The following is a 19,046-nucleotide window of genomic DNA, read 5'->3' on the forward strand; positions in this document are numbered from 1 at the left end:
ATATTTTAATGTTGTAGAGCATAAAATATCCAATGTGGGTTATGAATAAAATATTTTAATATAAAATAATATTGACGTATACTTAAAAATATTTAATAACAAAAAACCAATTTAATGTGTGCTCATAAAATGACTTAAATGACTCGATGCACATATTATTTAATTTTTATAATATTCAAAAATACAATTTAAACAATAAAAAATAACACATTGTTTTTTGCACTCTAAAATATTTATAATATTCAAAAATACAATTTAAACAATTAAAAATTGCACATTGTTTTTTGCACTCTAAAATAAGTTTGCAGGTAAAAAAATTTGATCCCTCTCCGTTCATGTTAGATCCGTGGTTAAGATGGATCTATGCTGGTCTTAAGAAAACCCAATCTTTCACTTCCAATTCTATTGTTTCAATTTGAGTTTCTATTCTAGTAGCTTCAGTATCTGTTGACTTTTCTGTAGGAAATATTTACTGCAGGTACTGAGTCTTTTCAACGATCAAATCAGTTAGTGGATGTTGGTCATAACTATGAAAGGCTTTAACTAGTGACATTCCAATGGATGTATGGTATGTTGCAGTCTACCAGTTCTCTGCCAAAAGCAATCATCTGAGCCATGAAGCTTGCTGATCTGTAGCATAGGTTACTATTTTCAATTCTACATATATTTGCAGGCGATAACTTGTACTTGGGGTCAAGACGGTACTAACAATTTTAAAGAGTTATTCGAAGAAAGTACTGATAAATTTTGGATCTCAGTCACTAACAATGCTCTTTGGAAGCTTGCGTAAGCTTTATGTTGTTTGAAAAACTCAACGAGTTCTGAAGCCTTAGGAGTGAAATCCATGTTAACAAAGTCAGCATACTTAGTCAACTTATCAACCGCAACATCGATAGAATTCTTTCTGCCTATGGGATGCAGAGAAATAATGAAATCCATTCTACGAGGGCTACCACTGTTCTTCCATTCGTTCTGTTTTTTACCCTCAAAAGTCTGATTGAGTGATTCCAAGCATGAGGCTGCATGACCTCAAAGGAGACAGTTGGAATTTTGTTCTTGTTTTTGGTCCCCCACGTGGGTGCGTGGGTGTTTTTGTTGGTTATTTCTGCTTCTTCTTTATGGTCACCACTGGTTATTTCTTCGTGATTTTCTTTTACTAATTCATGTGGATTCTTCTTTTTATAAGATTACATCTAATCAAATAAATGTGCTGGTGTTCTTAATTATTTATAAACTTACATTTAATCAAATAAAACTACTGGTGAATTAGTGAAATATTTTATTTATTTATTTCATTAGAAAAGTGCCTTTCATTTAATCATGAATGTGGAGATACTCTTTATTAGCTGTTAGTCAAAATTTCTGTCAGTTGATCTACTCAGCATAAGATTTTAAGCAAATTTTGCTATTTTGCCTCACATTGCTTCACTGACACAGCTTCTTGAAGAAATCTGTTATAGTTGTATGTTCTCATATGTGCCTTTATTTGTCAGGTTCATTTCATCGGAAATGTTCGGTATCTTCCCATTTCTCGGATAAACTCCAGTACATGTTTACCTGTTACAAGTGCCACGGTGTTAAGTTGCTAAAGAGCAAGCCTGAAGTCAGAGTGCAATCGGAGAAAAAGATTTTGTCAACTTGCAAACGGCGCAGGCTTTCAAAAAAACTAGAGGAAATTGGGACCTCTCCACAAGATGTAAAACTAAAGAAACCTAAAAGGCATTGGTTACATGATGATAATGTTGCAATCCAAAAGCATGAAAGTGTTGGGAAGGTCAGGGGTCGAAGAAGGAAAACTAAAGGAGATGTACAAAAGAATGAAAGTGTTGGGAAGGTCAGGGGCCGAAGAAGGAAAACTAAAGGAGATGCTGTTTTGGATGGCTTTTTATGGAAGAAAAATGCAACTGATGAATTAGGAAATGATTTTAGGCAAAGCATGCTTCTTCTTCCAGGCCAGAATAACATGGATGCCTCTGTATGTCCTAAATGTTTTCTTTGTGGCGAGGCATACAACCCTCAGTTTTTATATGTTGCATGTGAATATTGTAAAGGTATGATGATGGGTGATCCATTTGGTTATTTTTTTCTTCTTATTGATTTATCAAGTATCGTTTTGAAAGAGTCTGTGGTATAGAACTCTTCTAAGCCCCTATTGGTAGTACTCTACATCATATGTGGATAGACAGCAAGAGGATGGTGAAATTGATCTGTTTCAAGAAGAATTTGGCTAAGGAGAGCCATAAATCAAGATTTTATGTCATACTGGTGAAATTAATTATGGTAGATAGCACTTTACTACATGCATAGTGATCTTTTGACTTGTAAAATCTCACTTTCGATCTTCCAATTAATTTTGAATATTTTAATTGTGTGTTTGTAGATTGGTTTCATGGAGATGCTTTTGGGCTTACCCTGGAGAATAGTACTGATGTTATTGGTTTCAAGTGTTACAAATGCCGCAAGAGTAGTGCACCCATCTGTCCTTGTGCCAAGAAGGATAACCTCTGTGATAAGAGGCTTGGTTTGATGATTACATCAGATAATGAAGTGCTGGATGTAGCAAAAAATGGCAAGCCTTTAGAGGTGATATACAACAGATCTAAACTTGTTTCTGATAAGGAGCTTCATGCCAAATTAGCCAGGGAAGAAGAGCACATGTTGGCTAAAGTAGAATATGATCCAGAGAATGGTCTTCAAGATCTTAAAGTGGAGGACCATAGGCCAGTTCCAGAAGCAGAAAATATTCCAAATTCAGCATGTGTTATAGTCAGTGAACAGTTGTTTGAGTCATCTGTTCACGATTATCTGCAGGAAGAAGTGGTGAATTACCAGCAAGACAAGTGGTCAAGACAAGAAACCGTTGGATTTGAAGTGCATAAAACGGAGTCCATCCAGATTTATCCTGGTATACAAGCTCAATCCAAAATTGTTCCAAATTGTTCTGAAAAGTTGCTCCCTGTTGAGGAGGGAGAAGATGCATTTTCTCAACACCCAAATGTTCAAAAGCGTTCTGAAAATTTACTGCCTGTCGAGGAGGGAGAAGATGCATTAACTCAGGTACCAAATGTTCAAAACTGTTCTGAAAATTTACTGCCAGTCGAGGGAGAAGCAGCATTTTCTCAGCTGCCAAATGTTCAAAATTTTTCTGAAAATTTACTACCCGTTGATGAGGGAGAAGATGCATTTTCTCAAAATTGTTCTGAAACTGTACTGCCCGTAAAGGAAGGAGGAAATGCATTTTCTCAACTACCTACTGTTCAAAATTGTTCTGAAATTTTACTCTCTGTTGAGGAGGGAGAAGATGCACTTTCACAACTACCGAATGTTCAAAATTGTACTGAAACTGTACTCCCCGTTGAGGAAGGAGAAGATGCATTTTCTCAACTACCAACTGTTCAAAATTGTTCTGAAACTTTACTGCCTGTTGAAGAGGGAGAAGATGAATTTTCTCGATTACCAAATGTTCAAAATTGTTCTGAATTGCCTCTTGAGGAGGGAGTACCAAATGTTCAAAATTGTTCCGAATTGCCTCTTGAGGAGGGAGTACCAAATGTTCAAAATTGTTCCGAATTGCCTCCTGAGGAGGGAGTACCAAATGTTCAAAATTGTTCTGAATCGCCTCTTGAGGAGGGAGAAGATGCATTGTCTCAACAACCAAATGCCCAAATTTGTTCTGAATTGCCTCTTGAGGAGGGAGAAGCTGCATTATCTCAACAACCAAATGCCCAAAATTGTTCGGAAACTTTACTACCTGTTGAGGTGGGAGAAGATGCATTATCTCCACAACCAAATGCTCAAAATTGTTCGGAAACTTTACTACCTGTTGAGGAGGGAGAAGATGCATTTTCTCAACTACAGGGAATAAAAGATAGTGTTCAACTTTGCTCCGGTGATGATATTTCACCAGACCATTCAGAAAACAAAGGTTGCCATCTGGCAAATAAGTTTTCATTGGAAAATTTCATAAATCAACCATATAAAATAGGTAGTGAGATTACTTCAGAAGAGATGGAGAAGAAGATATGTGCAACCTGCAACTCATTGGAGGTGCCTCCTGATCTTCTGTGCAGTGGATGTGGCCATGCTATTCATTGCCATTGTTATGAACAAGCACCCACTGGCCTTTGGACTGCATCTGGATGGATTTGTGGTGGTTGTCAGGATGGTTTTGTACTAGGCTAAGGCATCCTTTGGGGAACATCACTTTTATTCAATGCCTTTGAAATTAACAAAGGCTATGGTTAGATCAATAGTTTTTGCCCAACAAATGCCTGCTTCCATATTATGAAATGGGCAACAAGGACTTTCATATATGAACAGGAATGGATTTTCTCGGCTATTCTCCATGAACCTTTCCAGTAGCTTCCTTATGCAAGAGAGAAACAATGGGAGCAATGGTGGTCCAACTTGTTCATCCCTGATTATAGATGACGACAATTGTGGAACTATTTTCTTGGATACCATTTGTACAATGTTATTGTTTTGCAGCATCCACTGGCTTCTCCTGTCGAGGTGGGATTCTCTCAGATAGAACAAGCACACAAACAGAACGGAAAAATGAAGTGCCTGGTGTTTGTGTATATCTTTTTGTAACACCCAATTTTCTCTGGCATTCCAGAATTGAACGACTGTCTCATAAAACTGTTGGTGTACCCCAGATTCATAAGCTCATTCTTTTACACCCCTATTGTCCCTGATGAACTCTTCTTTGAAGAGTCGAGCGGTTTGTTTCTTGAACAATCTCAAAAGGGCTATTTATTGTGAAGTTTCCGTACATATCTTATAATGATGATGCAACAGAATTTTGATATACACACACATTTTCCTTTACATGTATGCAATGTTTAAGTTAACCAACCAATGGCTGGCTTTTAGTGTTGTATGCGGCTGGTAATTCGAAGTGACCAATGGCATAATAATATAATGGTACTGACCGATGTTAATGATAATATAGAGGAATGCATCTTGGGGTAGCCGGCGGACTTGCTTAGGTAAGGTCATTGAGCAAGGTGGGTTAGGGCGGATATATTCATTGCCTAAAGGTTGTTTGAATGTGTTTAGTCTAAATGTTGGATGTAGAATGATTTTCCCAACAGCAGGATGTCGTCATTAAGACTGTGTGACACTTGGTCGAGCCTGGACTTCTCTGGAGATGGTAGTTTTCACAATTGGTTTCCACTCTCAATCTCTCTGCATGAGGTTTGAATCTGAAACCTGATAGGGACTAAATAACCTGATAGGGACTAAATTTTATATAGACCAACTTATTTACACTTTAGAATTGTAAATATCTATTATCAAACTAGATAGAAACTCTTGGTTTGGGGCTTATCAATTTCATAGAATTTTAAATATTTTTTTCCAAAATGAATTTCAAAACCCAATATGTTTTTAAAAAGATGACGAAGGAAAAATTGTCCTCCATTTATCTTATATCTTTTAATCAAGCCCTTGGAAATAGTCGAAATAGGGAAAAGATAAATTATAATGGAAATCACGACTGTAGAGTGATTGGGTTGGGGTGGGGGCAGGGGCGTTGTTGATTTGGGTCGGGGTATGGAGGATGGGGGATATGTGTAAATATACATCCTTTATACACGCTAGAGAGACGGCTGGATGTACAACCCTACTTTTCTCAGGATATGAAACTTACAAGATCAGGCATAATAAACAAATTAATTAGCATTGACTGATCTTAGTTAATGATGAGTCATATTGAAGTGCTATATCATTTCAACTGTTACTTCGTTAAGTCTAGGCTTCACTGAAAATTTTATTGTGAACCCATAAAGCTGCATCTTTGTCTCATTGCTCGAAAAAAACTTGGCTTTACAGAACCGCTAAAGTTTAATCGAGTTCGTATTTAAGTCATATGTAATTATTTCGCTTCACTGAAAATTTTATTGTGAACCCATAAAGCTGCATCTTTGTCTCGTTGCTCGAAAAAACTTGGCTTTACAGAACCGCTAAAGTTTAATCGAGTTCGTATTTAAATCATATGTAATTATTTCGAATGTATGATGAATGATTTAAGTACAACTTGCTATAGGTCTATAAAACCTTGGCACATCTCAATTAAATCCTTTTATTTCCCAATAAAAATCCTCACGTTTTAAGTTGCCCATGTTTTTTCTTAGCGTCTCCATATTTTACTAGATTTGGCAGATGCGTCCGTTGCCTTTACTGAGTGTCATCTTATAATGAGTTCTGATCCAAAAATGGAGTGTCTTCCTTAGGTCTGTTGCCTTTATTGAGTGTCTTCTTGTAATGAGTTCATTATCGAGTGTTTTCTTATGATAAGTTCTTTCATTCATAGATGCACAGTTTCGTTTTAACCTAGGAAGCAGGGAAAAAAGAAAACGGAGGAACAAGTTTATTGCTGCTATTACGCTTTTTCAATTGGGTATTCATAGAGTATTTTTTTCTTGTTATCTGGTAGTTTTCAGTTCTTTTTTATTTTGTGTCTCCAATCCCTTTTCCATGTCTCTAATCGCCCAATATTCGCTGCGCTACGTCTTGATTGTCATAAAATCGATGATCTAGGCTATTTTCCATTTTCCTAGAATTAGTGTCTAGATTGGAAATTTATTTGGAGATCTTTTATCCCCATCAAATGGGGAAGAGAAGAAAACCTTTCCATACCTCTCATTAGAGCAACTGTTCAAGCGTAAACAGGGCTTTCAAGACCAACTTGAGAGATAAGAATTCTAGGTTGACTCTGAATGCAAGGAAGAGCAAACAACTAGTGGCCATTTAGCATAATCTCCACACGAAAGTAATGGTCCAATTGAGAAGGTTTCTTTTAGAGTTGCAGATAGGGAGGCTGAGTTTTAGGTGAGGCTCAAAGAATAACTCAATCCATGAGGTTGGAATACAATGTGCAGTCGGGCCCTTGTTTTCTTGTACCCAAAACTAAACCTTCAATTATTCAAAACACTTTCCTCAAAGTTCACCTAAAACACTTTTCAGATGAACCTTCTTGTTGGAGACCAGCCTTTGAATTAGGAGAAGCAAAAAGATAATGATGAGAGGCAGACCACTCATTCAAAACCATCATTGGAATATTTAAATGCACATTGAAAAATGTGGATAAGTGCACATGTTCTGCATCAGATCATCTTGGCATGGCTAAGAAAGACCTCCTGCAAGTGATAACAAATAGCACAACTGGTCACCCTTATGGTCTTTTGCAGATGCCTGTTATCAATTTGATGCCACTTGTCATGGTTATTGAAATGCTAATTTAAAAGAAAAATGGTGATTGAACTTAGGGGAGGTTGTGAACTACCCTTTCCCCCAACTTTTCCACATACAACTGAAAGATGGAGATCAAGGGCCATTATGCCTATCGAAGAACAATAAAAGATTCGATATCCTCTAATTCTTCTATTTTTGAGTGTGACATATCACTGTATTGAGATGAATGTCTTTAGAAAGAAATTTGGAGACAAGTGGCATATGACTATGATTGAATCTCCAGCTGCTTTCATCTATTTAAGGCCTGGATTCATTATTATTTATACTGTTAACCAAAGAGCGAGAGTCTCACCCTAATTATTGAAGGTTTTGCCAATTCCGGAAGCATAATAATGCCTCATGTTTTTCTTTAGGGTCAAAGATGACATCCCACACCTGTCACCACTATAAGCATTGCTCATATTACACATATCGTCTATAAAACGTTGTAGAATGCACAAAACATATCAACAATTTTAAAATGTGTATGATTTATTTGTGCTTATTTGCATGGTTATAAACACAATTGTCAATGGAGAAGTTGTTAATTTTAGGTATGTTCTATTGTAGAGCAATTTATCTCAATTTTCACAGTTAGCTCAATATCTTTTCCAGATTAGCAATCACATCAACGTTTTACGAGTGTATTACAGAGCTCTTAATAAAACATGGTGTAGCAAGCACATGGGTGACAACATGAAGAGATTTGTAATACAACCATGCGTCCATCGATAGTACTGCTATGGTCCCTAAACCCATTTCCCTGCTCATTGATTAGATGAGAGGTACTTCCCATGAGTCCCAAACTGCACGGGTAGGATGCTTCGACAAGAGAACTAATCATCCTGTCCCACAGGAGAACTAATCATCCTGGCTCACAGGAGAACGAATCATCCTATCCCAAAGTCGCCTCGGGTTATCATAGGGGAAGGCTGAGCTATTCACCTTGTACACAACGCAACATTAGGGGAGGGCGAGTCGCCCTATGGTTGTGTGTTGCTCCAGTAAGTACCCCAAGCCCCTCAGAGCTCCCATAGCTCCTAGAGTTCAATGCATGCAACATGCAAGACCCTTATACGAAGGTCTCTCAACGACTCCAAGTTGTTTGGGAAAGTCACAGATTTGACCTTTCCTCGTGGCTTTGATAAAATGTCTGCGACTGGTACATCAGTCTCAATGTGATGGAGCCTCCTCGCTCATCGACTTACCATATCCCAGATAAGGTAGTATCTGATGTCTATTTGCTGGAGCAATCATCGAATATGGGATTCCTCAACAATCGAATCCCCCCTAGTTGTCACAGAGGATATGGTGGTATTCATCATGTGTACAAACAACTCATTGAAGAGCTTCCACAACTAGGTAGCTTCATACGAGATCATACTCGTGGCTATGTATTCGGTCTCGGTGGTGCTTATATCAATTGGCTTATGCTTTTTGCTCATCCATGATATCGAAGCAGAACCAAAAAGAACCAGCGCTGAGAAGTGCTCTAGTGATCCTCCACAGTGCTTGCCCAGTAGGCATAATCATGCAGCTTCATTTTTCCGGCAGTGTATCTCAATCCATGAAAGATTGTGCCTCGAAGATATCTTAGAAGATTCTTGGCACCAATCCAGTGATGCTCAACCAAATATGAGCTCACCATGCTAACTGCAAAACATATATCTGGACGGAAGTCCAACAAGAACATCAATGCAAATGAGTTTATGGAACTCAGAGGCATTTCCCAAATCTGGTCTGGCATCACCACCATATAACTTATGAAAGTTAAGATCCTCAAGGTAGTCACGGGCTTGCAGTTTACCATTCTACATTCGGAATCCAACTCCCTCTTACTTCTGCAAGTGAGCGGGTTTGCATTTGTCAGAAATAGGTCATTCTCAGAAGGTGTTGGTATGAGAGGTCCATCATCCACAACCTTCAAACAATGGTTTGGATTGGCTTCATTCTCCAACTTCATTTGACAACTATCAAGCCTCTCATATCAAACCCGGGGTGATTTGCTTCAAGCCATAGAGGGCTTTCTTCCACCTGCACACATGAGATTTCTGATCATGAATCTCAAACCTTCTTGGGTTGTTCCAAACCTGTGGACCTGCTACATGAGGGGAATGGTCCCCTTGTAAGATTTTCCTTTAGTACATCTCAGACATATACCTTCATGCTCCTTTTGAATTCAGGCATCCCTGTCATCATCTGACTCACAGACCTTCGATGCTATGTGTCAACTAGTCAACTAATATGGTTCCCAATGGACTTCCTACAACTTGATACAAATTGCCAACCCTGAACCCATGAGTAAAAGCATATTTGAAAATTCTATTTTCAAACACGTACCTTTCCATCGATGAATGCCACCTTGCAACCTTTGACTTCCATCGCTAAAATGGACACCAGGTTCTTCTTGCGATCAGGTACATAAAAGAGATTCTGTAAATGAATCGAGTTACCCTCATTCAATTGAGGGGTAACACCCTTTTCAGGATAGGTGGCATCGGCTCCAAGTATAATCCCACGAATGTTTTCATCTCTACCAAATTAGAGAGAGAGCGCACTTCTATCTGATGGAGTGCCTTGAAGCATTACAATCAATAAACAGATTCCCAAAGAATCTGAAGGAGAGGGCCAATACAAGATAACACTTCTTTATCTTATCAGAAACAACATTTGATTCTTCATACCTGGGGTTCCTTGCTTTCTTGAAGAGTCAACGATTTCCTTGATGACCTGCACTGTCATTCTTTTGATCATTGAAGATGTCCCTGAAGTGATTGTTATCATCATCAAGTGATGTGTCCCTGCCATTCGGACGCTCCTTCGCATAATGGCATCCGCCTTTCCTTAGATCCAGACTTCCCATTGAAGTGATCTTTAGGTAGGCCATCAAAAACTTCCGCTGCGCCATTCTGATAATATTCTCTGCTTCGACTTCACCTTTGGTGAATTAGAAGAGGGATGAGGAATCCATTGATCCTTTTGTCCTTTCCCAACTATCTTTGGTGATTGCTCTTTCACTCTTGCTTGTGCTTTGTCTTCACCTCAGCTCTGATACCATGTTAATTTTATGTATGTTCTATGCTAGAGCAATTTATTTCAATTTTCACAGTTAGCTCAATATCTTTTTTAGATTAGCAATCACATCAGCGTTGAAGTAAACTACAGATAGAACATAAATATAAATAGCAGAAGACAAGCCAAGACAAGAGGACACAAGATGTGGCGCTAGTTAGGGACAAACCCCAATGTGGGGAAACCCTTGATCAATTCTTCTTATATGTTCTTCAATACTTCAACAGAGAGAGAGAGAGAGAGTACATTTACAACAGAAGTCAACACTTTGACTTATCTAAATAAGAGCATAGATCATCTCTAGGAAGATGATACGTGAGATCAGTTGAAGACATGCTGCTTCAACTGATTCTCTAAGGTGACTCCTTCACCTATCATTGTGCTACATCTCGTCATCACGCTGCTCCTCACCATGCTGCACCACGTTGCACCCATCATCACAATGCTGGACCTCACGCTGCTGTTGTCCCAGTGTTTAGCACTGCTGTACCTAGTGCCACGACTACACCACGCTGTCACCCATGTGCTTGCTGCACCATCGCTGCTTTGTGTCCTAGCTGCACCAAGTACTATACTGCTATCCCAATGTACTTGCAACACTGTGCTTGCTGCTGTCCATGATTTACCATGCTGCAGCTGTCCATGCTTCACCATGCTTGCCGCTGTCCCATGTATTGCTTGATGTTGTCCAATTGCTGCATCTAAACATGTTGTTCCATGCATCTTACTGCACCATGCTGCTGCAATATACCTTACTGTTGCATCCATCACATCATGTTGCACTCTTTTGGGGTATTCAACACTCCATGTTAACCCAATATGTGGCTCCCACAGACTGCTCCGAATCTGATCCACATCTGGTCAATATTCTTGACCCAATGCACCTCTAACACTACAAATCTGCGTGTCACTTTGCTGTTCCTAACTGTTCTGGTTAGGGCACTTGGGCAGCCCTAAATTCCTCTCAACAGTCCTTGAACAACCCTCCAAATCTGCTTGTCACTTGGGCAACTTCAACATGAATTTGTCTTAGGCAGCGTCACCATGACAACATCCTAGATCTAGGGCACATAGAGCTAGGGCATCATCTTCTAGGAGTTGCGTAGATCCTTCTTCCCCATGGCAACATCTAGGGAAACTTTTCTTAGGGCAACATATCTCTTAGGATCTATCCTCCCACCAAACCCCAAAGACAAGTGGAGAGGAAGAGATCACAAGAAGAGTGTGTACAAATGACTAGCAAGCCACCTCTTTTTATACTAAAACGTTGAGCACATGTGGGTGCTATTTAGTCGCTGGTCGACCTTGACGAATTGGCTTATAACACAAATTAATTCATAACTCCATGAATACTTATCGAAATTGGATGATCTTTAGATCAATCCTACACCTTTCTATGAAAGGGATCCAAGAAAAATATCAACGACCATAAATAAGATGACCCACATGGAGTTTGGCCCTAGTTGCCAATTTTAATAGAAGTCCATATCAAGATGTTCATTAAAAGTTTAATCTTATTGGATAAAAGTATGTAATAAAACATCATCATTTTTTATTGACCTTGCCTTGATTGGCAAAAAATGAACAACATAAAAAAAATTTATGAGAATTTTTAGTATCTTTTTTTTGTCGGTCAAAAAGGCTTCTATTATTTGATCAGAAAAATACAAGATACAAAATGATTTTTAACGGCTCTCCTAGCTTTACTTTGACCAAATTTGTTAGTTAGGAGCTCTGGAATGTAATGCATAAGATTTTTGTACTGAACCTTTATTTCCGAAGGGCTCGAAAACCATACATGCCAAAAGAGAGACAAATAAGTAGAAATCATTTGGACGACATATCAAGGTGGCGGTTAAGGAGGATGCATGGATAGAGCTACCATTGGGCCATGTTGCTCGTGCATATGGAAATCGACGTGTTCCATTTTGGCCTCAAGTTCATGCAGGCGGTCATTAGTTTGTCGTTGGCTCCTGCGCATATTGGCCAGTGGCTCCAGAATCTCTGTTTGGCTACACTGAATATCATTCATATAGGCCACTAACTTGTTCCCGTCTTCATATCTGTGGTCTCTGGGAATACCTAGATTCCCCTAAATTGTTTAGCTAATGATTCCAAACTGACCAGTAGGTCCACACGTCTCAGAGAACGACCTAGGTCTTGGGAAACTTGGCCCTCTCTATCCATGCTCGTCGAGTCTTCCTCGATGGACGAACTTCCTCTGTTGGATCTTGTCGCGGCTTGCCTGTGCTGGTCGCCACCTTTGCGGGGTCGCCCCTGTTGTTGGGGCATACGTGCATACAAAACTATAACCCAGACGTGGACCACTACTTGGTCAACAACACACTCAAAGTCTCCTACCTAGCTCCTAAACTTCAAAACCGAAGGGACCCAAAACAAACCCCAATACTCAACGAATTTTCAAGGACCAAGGGTGGAAAAATTCTCGACCAAACTCAGATGGTGCTTCCAAGCAACGCGAAGGCCTTTCGGATTTAATACAATTCCCCACCCAGCTAGATCTCCTAGATAGACACTACTCTGCAACAAGCCTGGCGACTAATAGACTTTTCATATTTAAAATGACAACATACACAATTCAATGACTCCAAGGCGAGGCTAGATTGAAGGCACCATTAGACAATATGTAACGGGATGGGAATGGACCTAAGGGAATCAAAGGCTTTACCACGACAAAAGTGACGGGACAAAAAACACCACCTGGAGGGAATTGAAAGAAACTCTTCGACACTGGAGCGCCACAAGTCAGACTTTAATAGTGCTGAGAAATTTATAGGGAAATAGATATTGTGATTTCTCTTTCTATGATAATTGCTTGTGATATCTTTTTACTTATTCTTACTTGTTAGCTTCTTATCTTATTATTATGTTCATTTATCATCAAACAACTACCAAAAATAAGAAGAACAATAGTACATAGGATATACGCTGCAAGTCAGGGCCAAAATCTCTCCCACTTGAGAGGAAAACCCGTAAATCTCTTTTATTCTTATAGATTCTTCAATTGGCGAATTCAAAGACCTTTAGAGCAAAACCAATACCTTCCAATACCAAGTTCAACATTCCCTAATGATGTGCTTCCTTTGTCCAAGTCAAACCCAGTCAAATCTCTTCCAGTAGCACAACTGCGACCCCCCAACTTCAAAATTTCGGCTTCTATTGCAAGTTTGAAATTTTTGGCCCCTAGTAACTATTACTGCATCCACATGTGCGAGCAAAATTAGCCTTCCGATGCCTCCCAACAACTTTGTTTTCCTTGCTTCCTTGTCTAGAGCTAGTAGGTGACCTAATAGGTCCTTCTTCCAACAACTTTGATCCTCTTCCAGTAGATATAGAATTTCGACCTTGAAGCAACAAACCTTAGCTTTCCTTCTTCACATGTGTGAGAGAGAATGTGCCCATAAACAATCTTTCTTTGTCCTCTTTCTTATTTGCTAGCCTTCTTGTCTTCCTCTTTTGCTTGAATGTGTGAGTGATGAATGTGTCTCAAGGAGGTCAAATTCCCTCCTTTATATAGATTTCTTAAGGTGGACATGGCTTCTCAAAATAGGTCGACTTCTTAGCTGCCACACCGACTTGGACATGAAGGGTATTTTGACATTTTTATTTACAAAAATAATTTTCTTTACTATTTACAATGTGCTCGATGGGTCTTCAACTTATTGACTCTTTTGAATTCTTGACCTAGAACAAACCTTAAAAGCACTCAATGGGTGCTTGACTTCTAAAATAAAAGACCTTAATCATACAACCCATGCTCCAATAATAATAATAAATTTTCTTTCATTTTACAAAATATAAGAATCAAAAGTACATTTCATATTTATGAATACCGAACCTAGTTACACGTTTTTCAACACTCTCTTTTAAGTGGGGATGTATTCATAAATGGTACATGGACATTCTCAATCTGAAGAGATCTCATAAGAAGAGTTGGATTGGTAACCCATCTGTTTAGCATCATAACAACCATCATTGTCACATAGTAAGGCCTTGACTAACAACTCTATCTCTCCACAAGATCAGAGCATAATGCTGATGAGATCAATGATTTATAGACACCATTATCATTGTCTCTCAAGGCATATACCCCACCCGGGTGTTCACAGAGTATGTTCTTCTTGGACTATTCTTATCTTGGATAGCTATTTCTCAAAGAATATCGTTCCTCGACTACTCATATCTTGAATACTTTACCTCATCTTCAAAGAGTATCAGATGCCATATGTTTACCCAATCCTCCATTTTGTCTTCCCAAGTGAAGACAAGAATGATGTGTTTATCTCTCTCTCAACTAGGGAGGATATATCTACCATACCAAGCTTGTCTCTCAAATATACAAGCTTCTCATTAGGAAGAGATTTTGTCAATATGTCAGCTCCCTGCTCATCAGTGGAGATATATTGTCGCTGTAGCACACCATCTTTTACTAGCTTCAGAATGTAGTGTTACTTGTTGTTTATATGCTTTGTCTTTCCATGAAACACTGGGTTTTCAGACAATCTTATTCAATTGGTGTTATCACAATGTATCACTGCAAGGTCCATTGGTCCTTCAAATAACTCGGGCAACAACTTCCTTGACCAAACAATTTCTCTGCTTACTTCACACCTTCCAATATATTTAGCCTCAACACTACTCAAAGCAACCGAATCTTGCTTTCTGCTCACCCATGAGATGATGGAGGATCCCAAGCTAAAACATCCTCCTATAGTGCTTCTTCCATCCTGCTCACTGCCTCCCCATTCAAAATCTGTATATCCAATAAAGCGGGCCTCATTCCATTTGTCATACTTAAGGAAATAGTGGATTGTTCCTTGCAGATATATCAGCGTGTGCTTGGCTACTATCCAATGATCATGCTTCAGCTCCACTTGGAACTGACTGAGAGCATTCATTGCAAAGCATTGTTTGGTCGAGAATTCACCAAGTACATTAGTGAGCCAATCAATTGTCTATACTTGGTAGGATCCACTGGGCTTGATTCAAAACTCATTAGTCTTTTCAAATTTGTGATCATCAAGGTTGTCATCAGTGTGCAATCCATCATGTCAAACCTCTTTAACATCTCAATCACATTTTTTCCTTGACCTAGATAGATCTCATCAGGTCCCTGCCAAACTTTTAGTCCCAACTAGTAATGCATTAGCCCAAGATCCTTCATATTGAATTTCGTTGCTAGCTGCTTCTTGCATTCTTGGATTCGACCTTCCACACCTGCTAAGAGAAGCTCATCCACATACATAAGAATAAGCACTAGCTCACCTTTTACAACTTTGATGTAGAGATTCAAATCAACAAAACTCAAGATCCTTCATATTGAATTTCGTTGCTCGCTGCTTCTTGCATTCTTGGATTTGACCTTCCACACCTGCTAAGAGAAGCTCATCCACATACATAAGAATAAGCACTAGCTCACATTTTACAACTTTGATGTAGAGATTCATATCAACAAAACTCTTTGTGAAGCCCAATCTTTGTAGGTATGCATCCATTCTAGCATACCATGCCTTTGGTGCTTGCTTGAGGCCATATAATGCCTTCTTAAACCTACAAATATAAGTTTCTCTATCTTTCATTTCAAATACTAAGGATTTCTCTATATAGACTTCTTCATTAATTGTGCCATTCAGGAGTGCAGTCTTGACATCCATCCCATCGATGCCGCCAAAGAGACTAGTGAGTGTATAGTTCTATACCTTGCTGTTGGAGAAAATGTCTTTTCATAATCAATGCCTTTTTGTTGAGAGAAGCCCCTAGCCACAAATCTTGCCTTATACTTGTCAATACTTCCATCTACCGCATGTTTAATCTTGTATAGTCACTTGGAAGTAACCACTGACTTGTCTTCAGGGCTATGTACATCTCCCAAACATCATTTTTCATCATCGATTGATATTCTTCATTCATGACATCCTTCCATTCTTGATGTTTGATAGCTTCTTTAAAGGTGGACGATTATGCTTTTATTAACTTTTTCATATATGCTACATACCCTGAATATATTTTGGACTTCTTTCTTTCTCTAAATGTGCTTTTAGCCGCTCCGTGACCTTCTGCGTTTAGTAATGTAGATTTCAACCAATTAGGTCTCTTTCTAGTCTCGGGGATTACCATAGGTTGTACAGGTTCAATGGGACTTTTATCTTCATGATTTGATTCTTCTTCCTCCCTACTAACTTCCTCTTCAAATACCAGAAGTTATTCATCATCAAAGTCCATAGGGAGATCCTTTGACTTCTTGAATGCAATACTTTTGTCAAATATCACATCTCCACTGATTTCTATTCGATGTCCTTCCTTTATGTGTCGATAAGCCTTAGAAGAATCAATGTAGCTAACAAATGTTCCCTTCATGCCCGATGGCTCCAACTTCTTTCTCTTTCCCTTTGGTATATGAATATAAACATGACAACCAAAAATTTGGAGATGATCCACTCTTGGTTTCTTCCCAGTGAATACTTCTTCAAGAGTCAGGCTATCTAGTGACCTGAGGGGACTTCGATTTTGAATGTATACAACTATCTTCGTGCTTTCACCCCATATAAATTTCGGCAAATCTTGATCATGTAGCATAACTTTTACACTTTCTTCAATGGACCGATTCTTTCGTTCTGCAACACCATTTTGCTCGGGATTATATGGGACAATTAACTCCTTAATCCCATACTCCTTACAGAAGGCTATAATTTCCTTGGATGTGTATTCTCCTCCATTATCAGACCTTAATATCTTAATTCTCCTTTATGTAAGGTTCTCTACTTTAGCTTTGAATCCTTGAAAATTGATAAATACTTATCCTTGGATTTCATTAAGTAAACTTAAGTTTTCCTTGAATGATCATCTATAAATTTGACATAATCTAGACGACCTCCAAGTGACTTTGGAGTCATAGGACCACAAACATCAGAATGAATAAGATCCAAGATTTCTTTTGACTTTGAAGCACTACTTTCAAATGATCTCTTGGTGTTTTTACCCAAAACACATCCATTGCATACTCCTTCATGATCTTCTTACAGTTCAGGGATGCCAATCACTATTGAATCTAGGGTTGATAGAATTTTGTAATGAAGATGACCAAATATTCTATGCCAAAGTTCACACGGACTAACTTCAATGTGAACCAAGGCTTGAGCAAGGGGAGTCAACAATTGGTAAAGTCTTCCTTCATGGATCCAAATCATTCTAGCATCTTCTATGCTTGAGTTTTTACCCCATACTACGACTTTTCCATCAATGAAAACAACTCTATCACCCTCGTCTTCTAAATATGAAATGGAAAGTAAATTGTTGTGTGCAAACATGGAACAAATAAGATATTGTTGAGATGAATGTTTCTCTAGCTCAAGTGAAGTTGATCCAATTCCTCTCACAAGGTAGCTCTTATTGTCACCAAGCTCTACGAAGTAAGAGGACTTTTGTTTTGATAATGTCTTCATTTGCTTGTTTTGACCAGTCATATGTCTTGATGCTCCACTGTCAATCACCCAAATATTCTCATCTTGAAATGTGCCAATGAGTGCTGAAAATAGTCCTTCATCATTTGAAGATGTCTTGGTCACTTACTTCTTAGAAGAGAATATGAGATCCCATATTTCTTTGATGCCCTTCTTGAGTTGACTTGCCACCTTCATACACTTATTTAGGAACTTCTTTAATGTAGTAGAGATCTTCATTATGCTCTTAGCCAACCTTAGCTTTGATATCATGTTGAGAAATCTATAGGGAAATAGATAGGATGATTTCTCTTTCTATGATAACTGCTTGTGATATCTTTTTACTTATTTTTACTTATTAGCTTATCTTATTATTATGTTCGTTTATCATCAAACAACTACATAAAACAAGAAGAATATTAGTACACAAGTACATAGGATATACGCTGCAAGTTAGGGCCAAAACCTCTCCCACTTAGAGGAAAACCCGTAAATCTCTTCTCTTCTTATAGATTATTCAATTGATGAATTCCAAGACCTATAGACCAAAACCAATACCCTTTAAGACCAAGTCCAACCTTTCCTGATGATGTGCTTCCTTTGTCCAATTCAAACCCAGTGAAATATCTTCCAGCAACACAACTTCGACCCCCAAGCTTCAGAATTTCGGCCTCTATTTTAGGTCTAAAATTTTTGGCCCTCAGCAACTATTACTGCATCCACACGTTGGAGCGAAATTAGCCTTCCAAGGCCTCCCAACAACTTATCTTGCGTTGCTTCCTTGTCTAGGGCTAGTAGGTGACCTAATATATTCTCCTTCCATCAACTTTGATCCTCTTCCAACAGATAGAGAATTTCGACCTTGAAGCAACAAAACCTAGCTTTCCTTCTTCGCACGTGTCAGAGAGAATGAGCCTAGAAACAATCTTTCTTCGCTCTCTTCCTTCTTTTTTAGCCTTCTTGTCTTCCTCTTTCACTTGAATGAGTGAGTGATGAATGTGTCTCAAGGAGGTAGTGTTCCCTCCTTTATATAGGCTTCTTAAGGTGGATGCGGCTCCTCAAAATAGGCTGACTTCTTAGCTGCTAGACCAACTTGGTCTTGAAGGGTATTTTGACACTTTTATTTACATTTTTTTTTTAAAGTTACAATGTACCTGATGGGGTCTTCAACTTATGACAATGACTATTTTGACTTCTTGACCCAGGAAAAACCCTAAAAGCACTCAATGGGTGCTTGACCTCTAAAATAAAAGACCTTGAACATGAAATCCATGCTCC

At 38.7% G+C, this 19,046-nt stretch overlaps 1 protein-coding gene across 1 annotated transcript in view; it reads left to right on the plus strand.

Annotated features, from left to right (window-relative positions):
• LOC149226833 (DDT domain-containing protein PTM-like) overlaps positions 1 to 4,812 on the plus strand; it is a 44,988-nt gene extending 40,176 nt beyond the window's left edge. The window contains 2 exon segments of the mRNA XM_089377616.1: positions 1,494 to 2,051; positions 2,381 to 4,812. Coding sequence (XP_089233742.1) covers positions 1,494 to 2,051; positions 2,381 to 4,182 — 2,360 coding nt within the window. The 3' untranslated portion in view covers positions 4,183 to 4,812.
• Positions 4,813 to 19,046: the final 14,234 nt, after the last annotated feature.

This window comes from Pinus tabuliformis, chromosome J (assembly GCF_031772625.1).
Source record: "Pinus tabuliformis cultivar Carrire ecotype Pingquan chromosome J, CPIR1, whole genome shotgun sequence".
NCBI lineage: Eukaryota > Viridiplantae > Streptophyta > Pinopsida > Pinales > Pinaceae > Pinus > Pinus tabuliformis.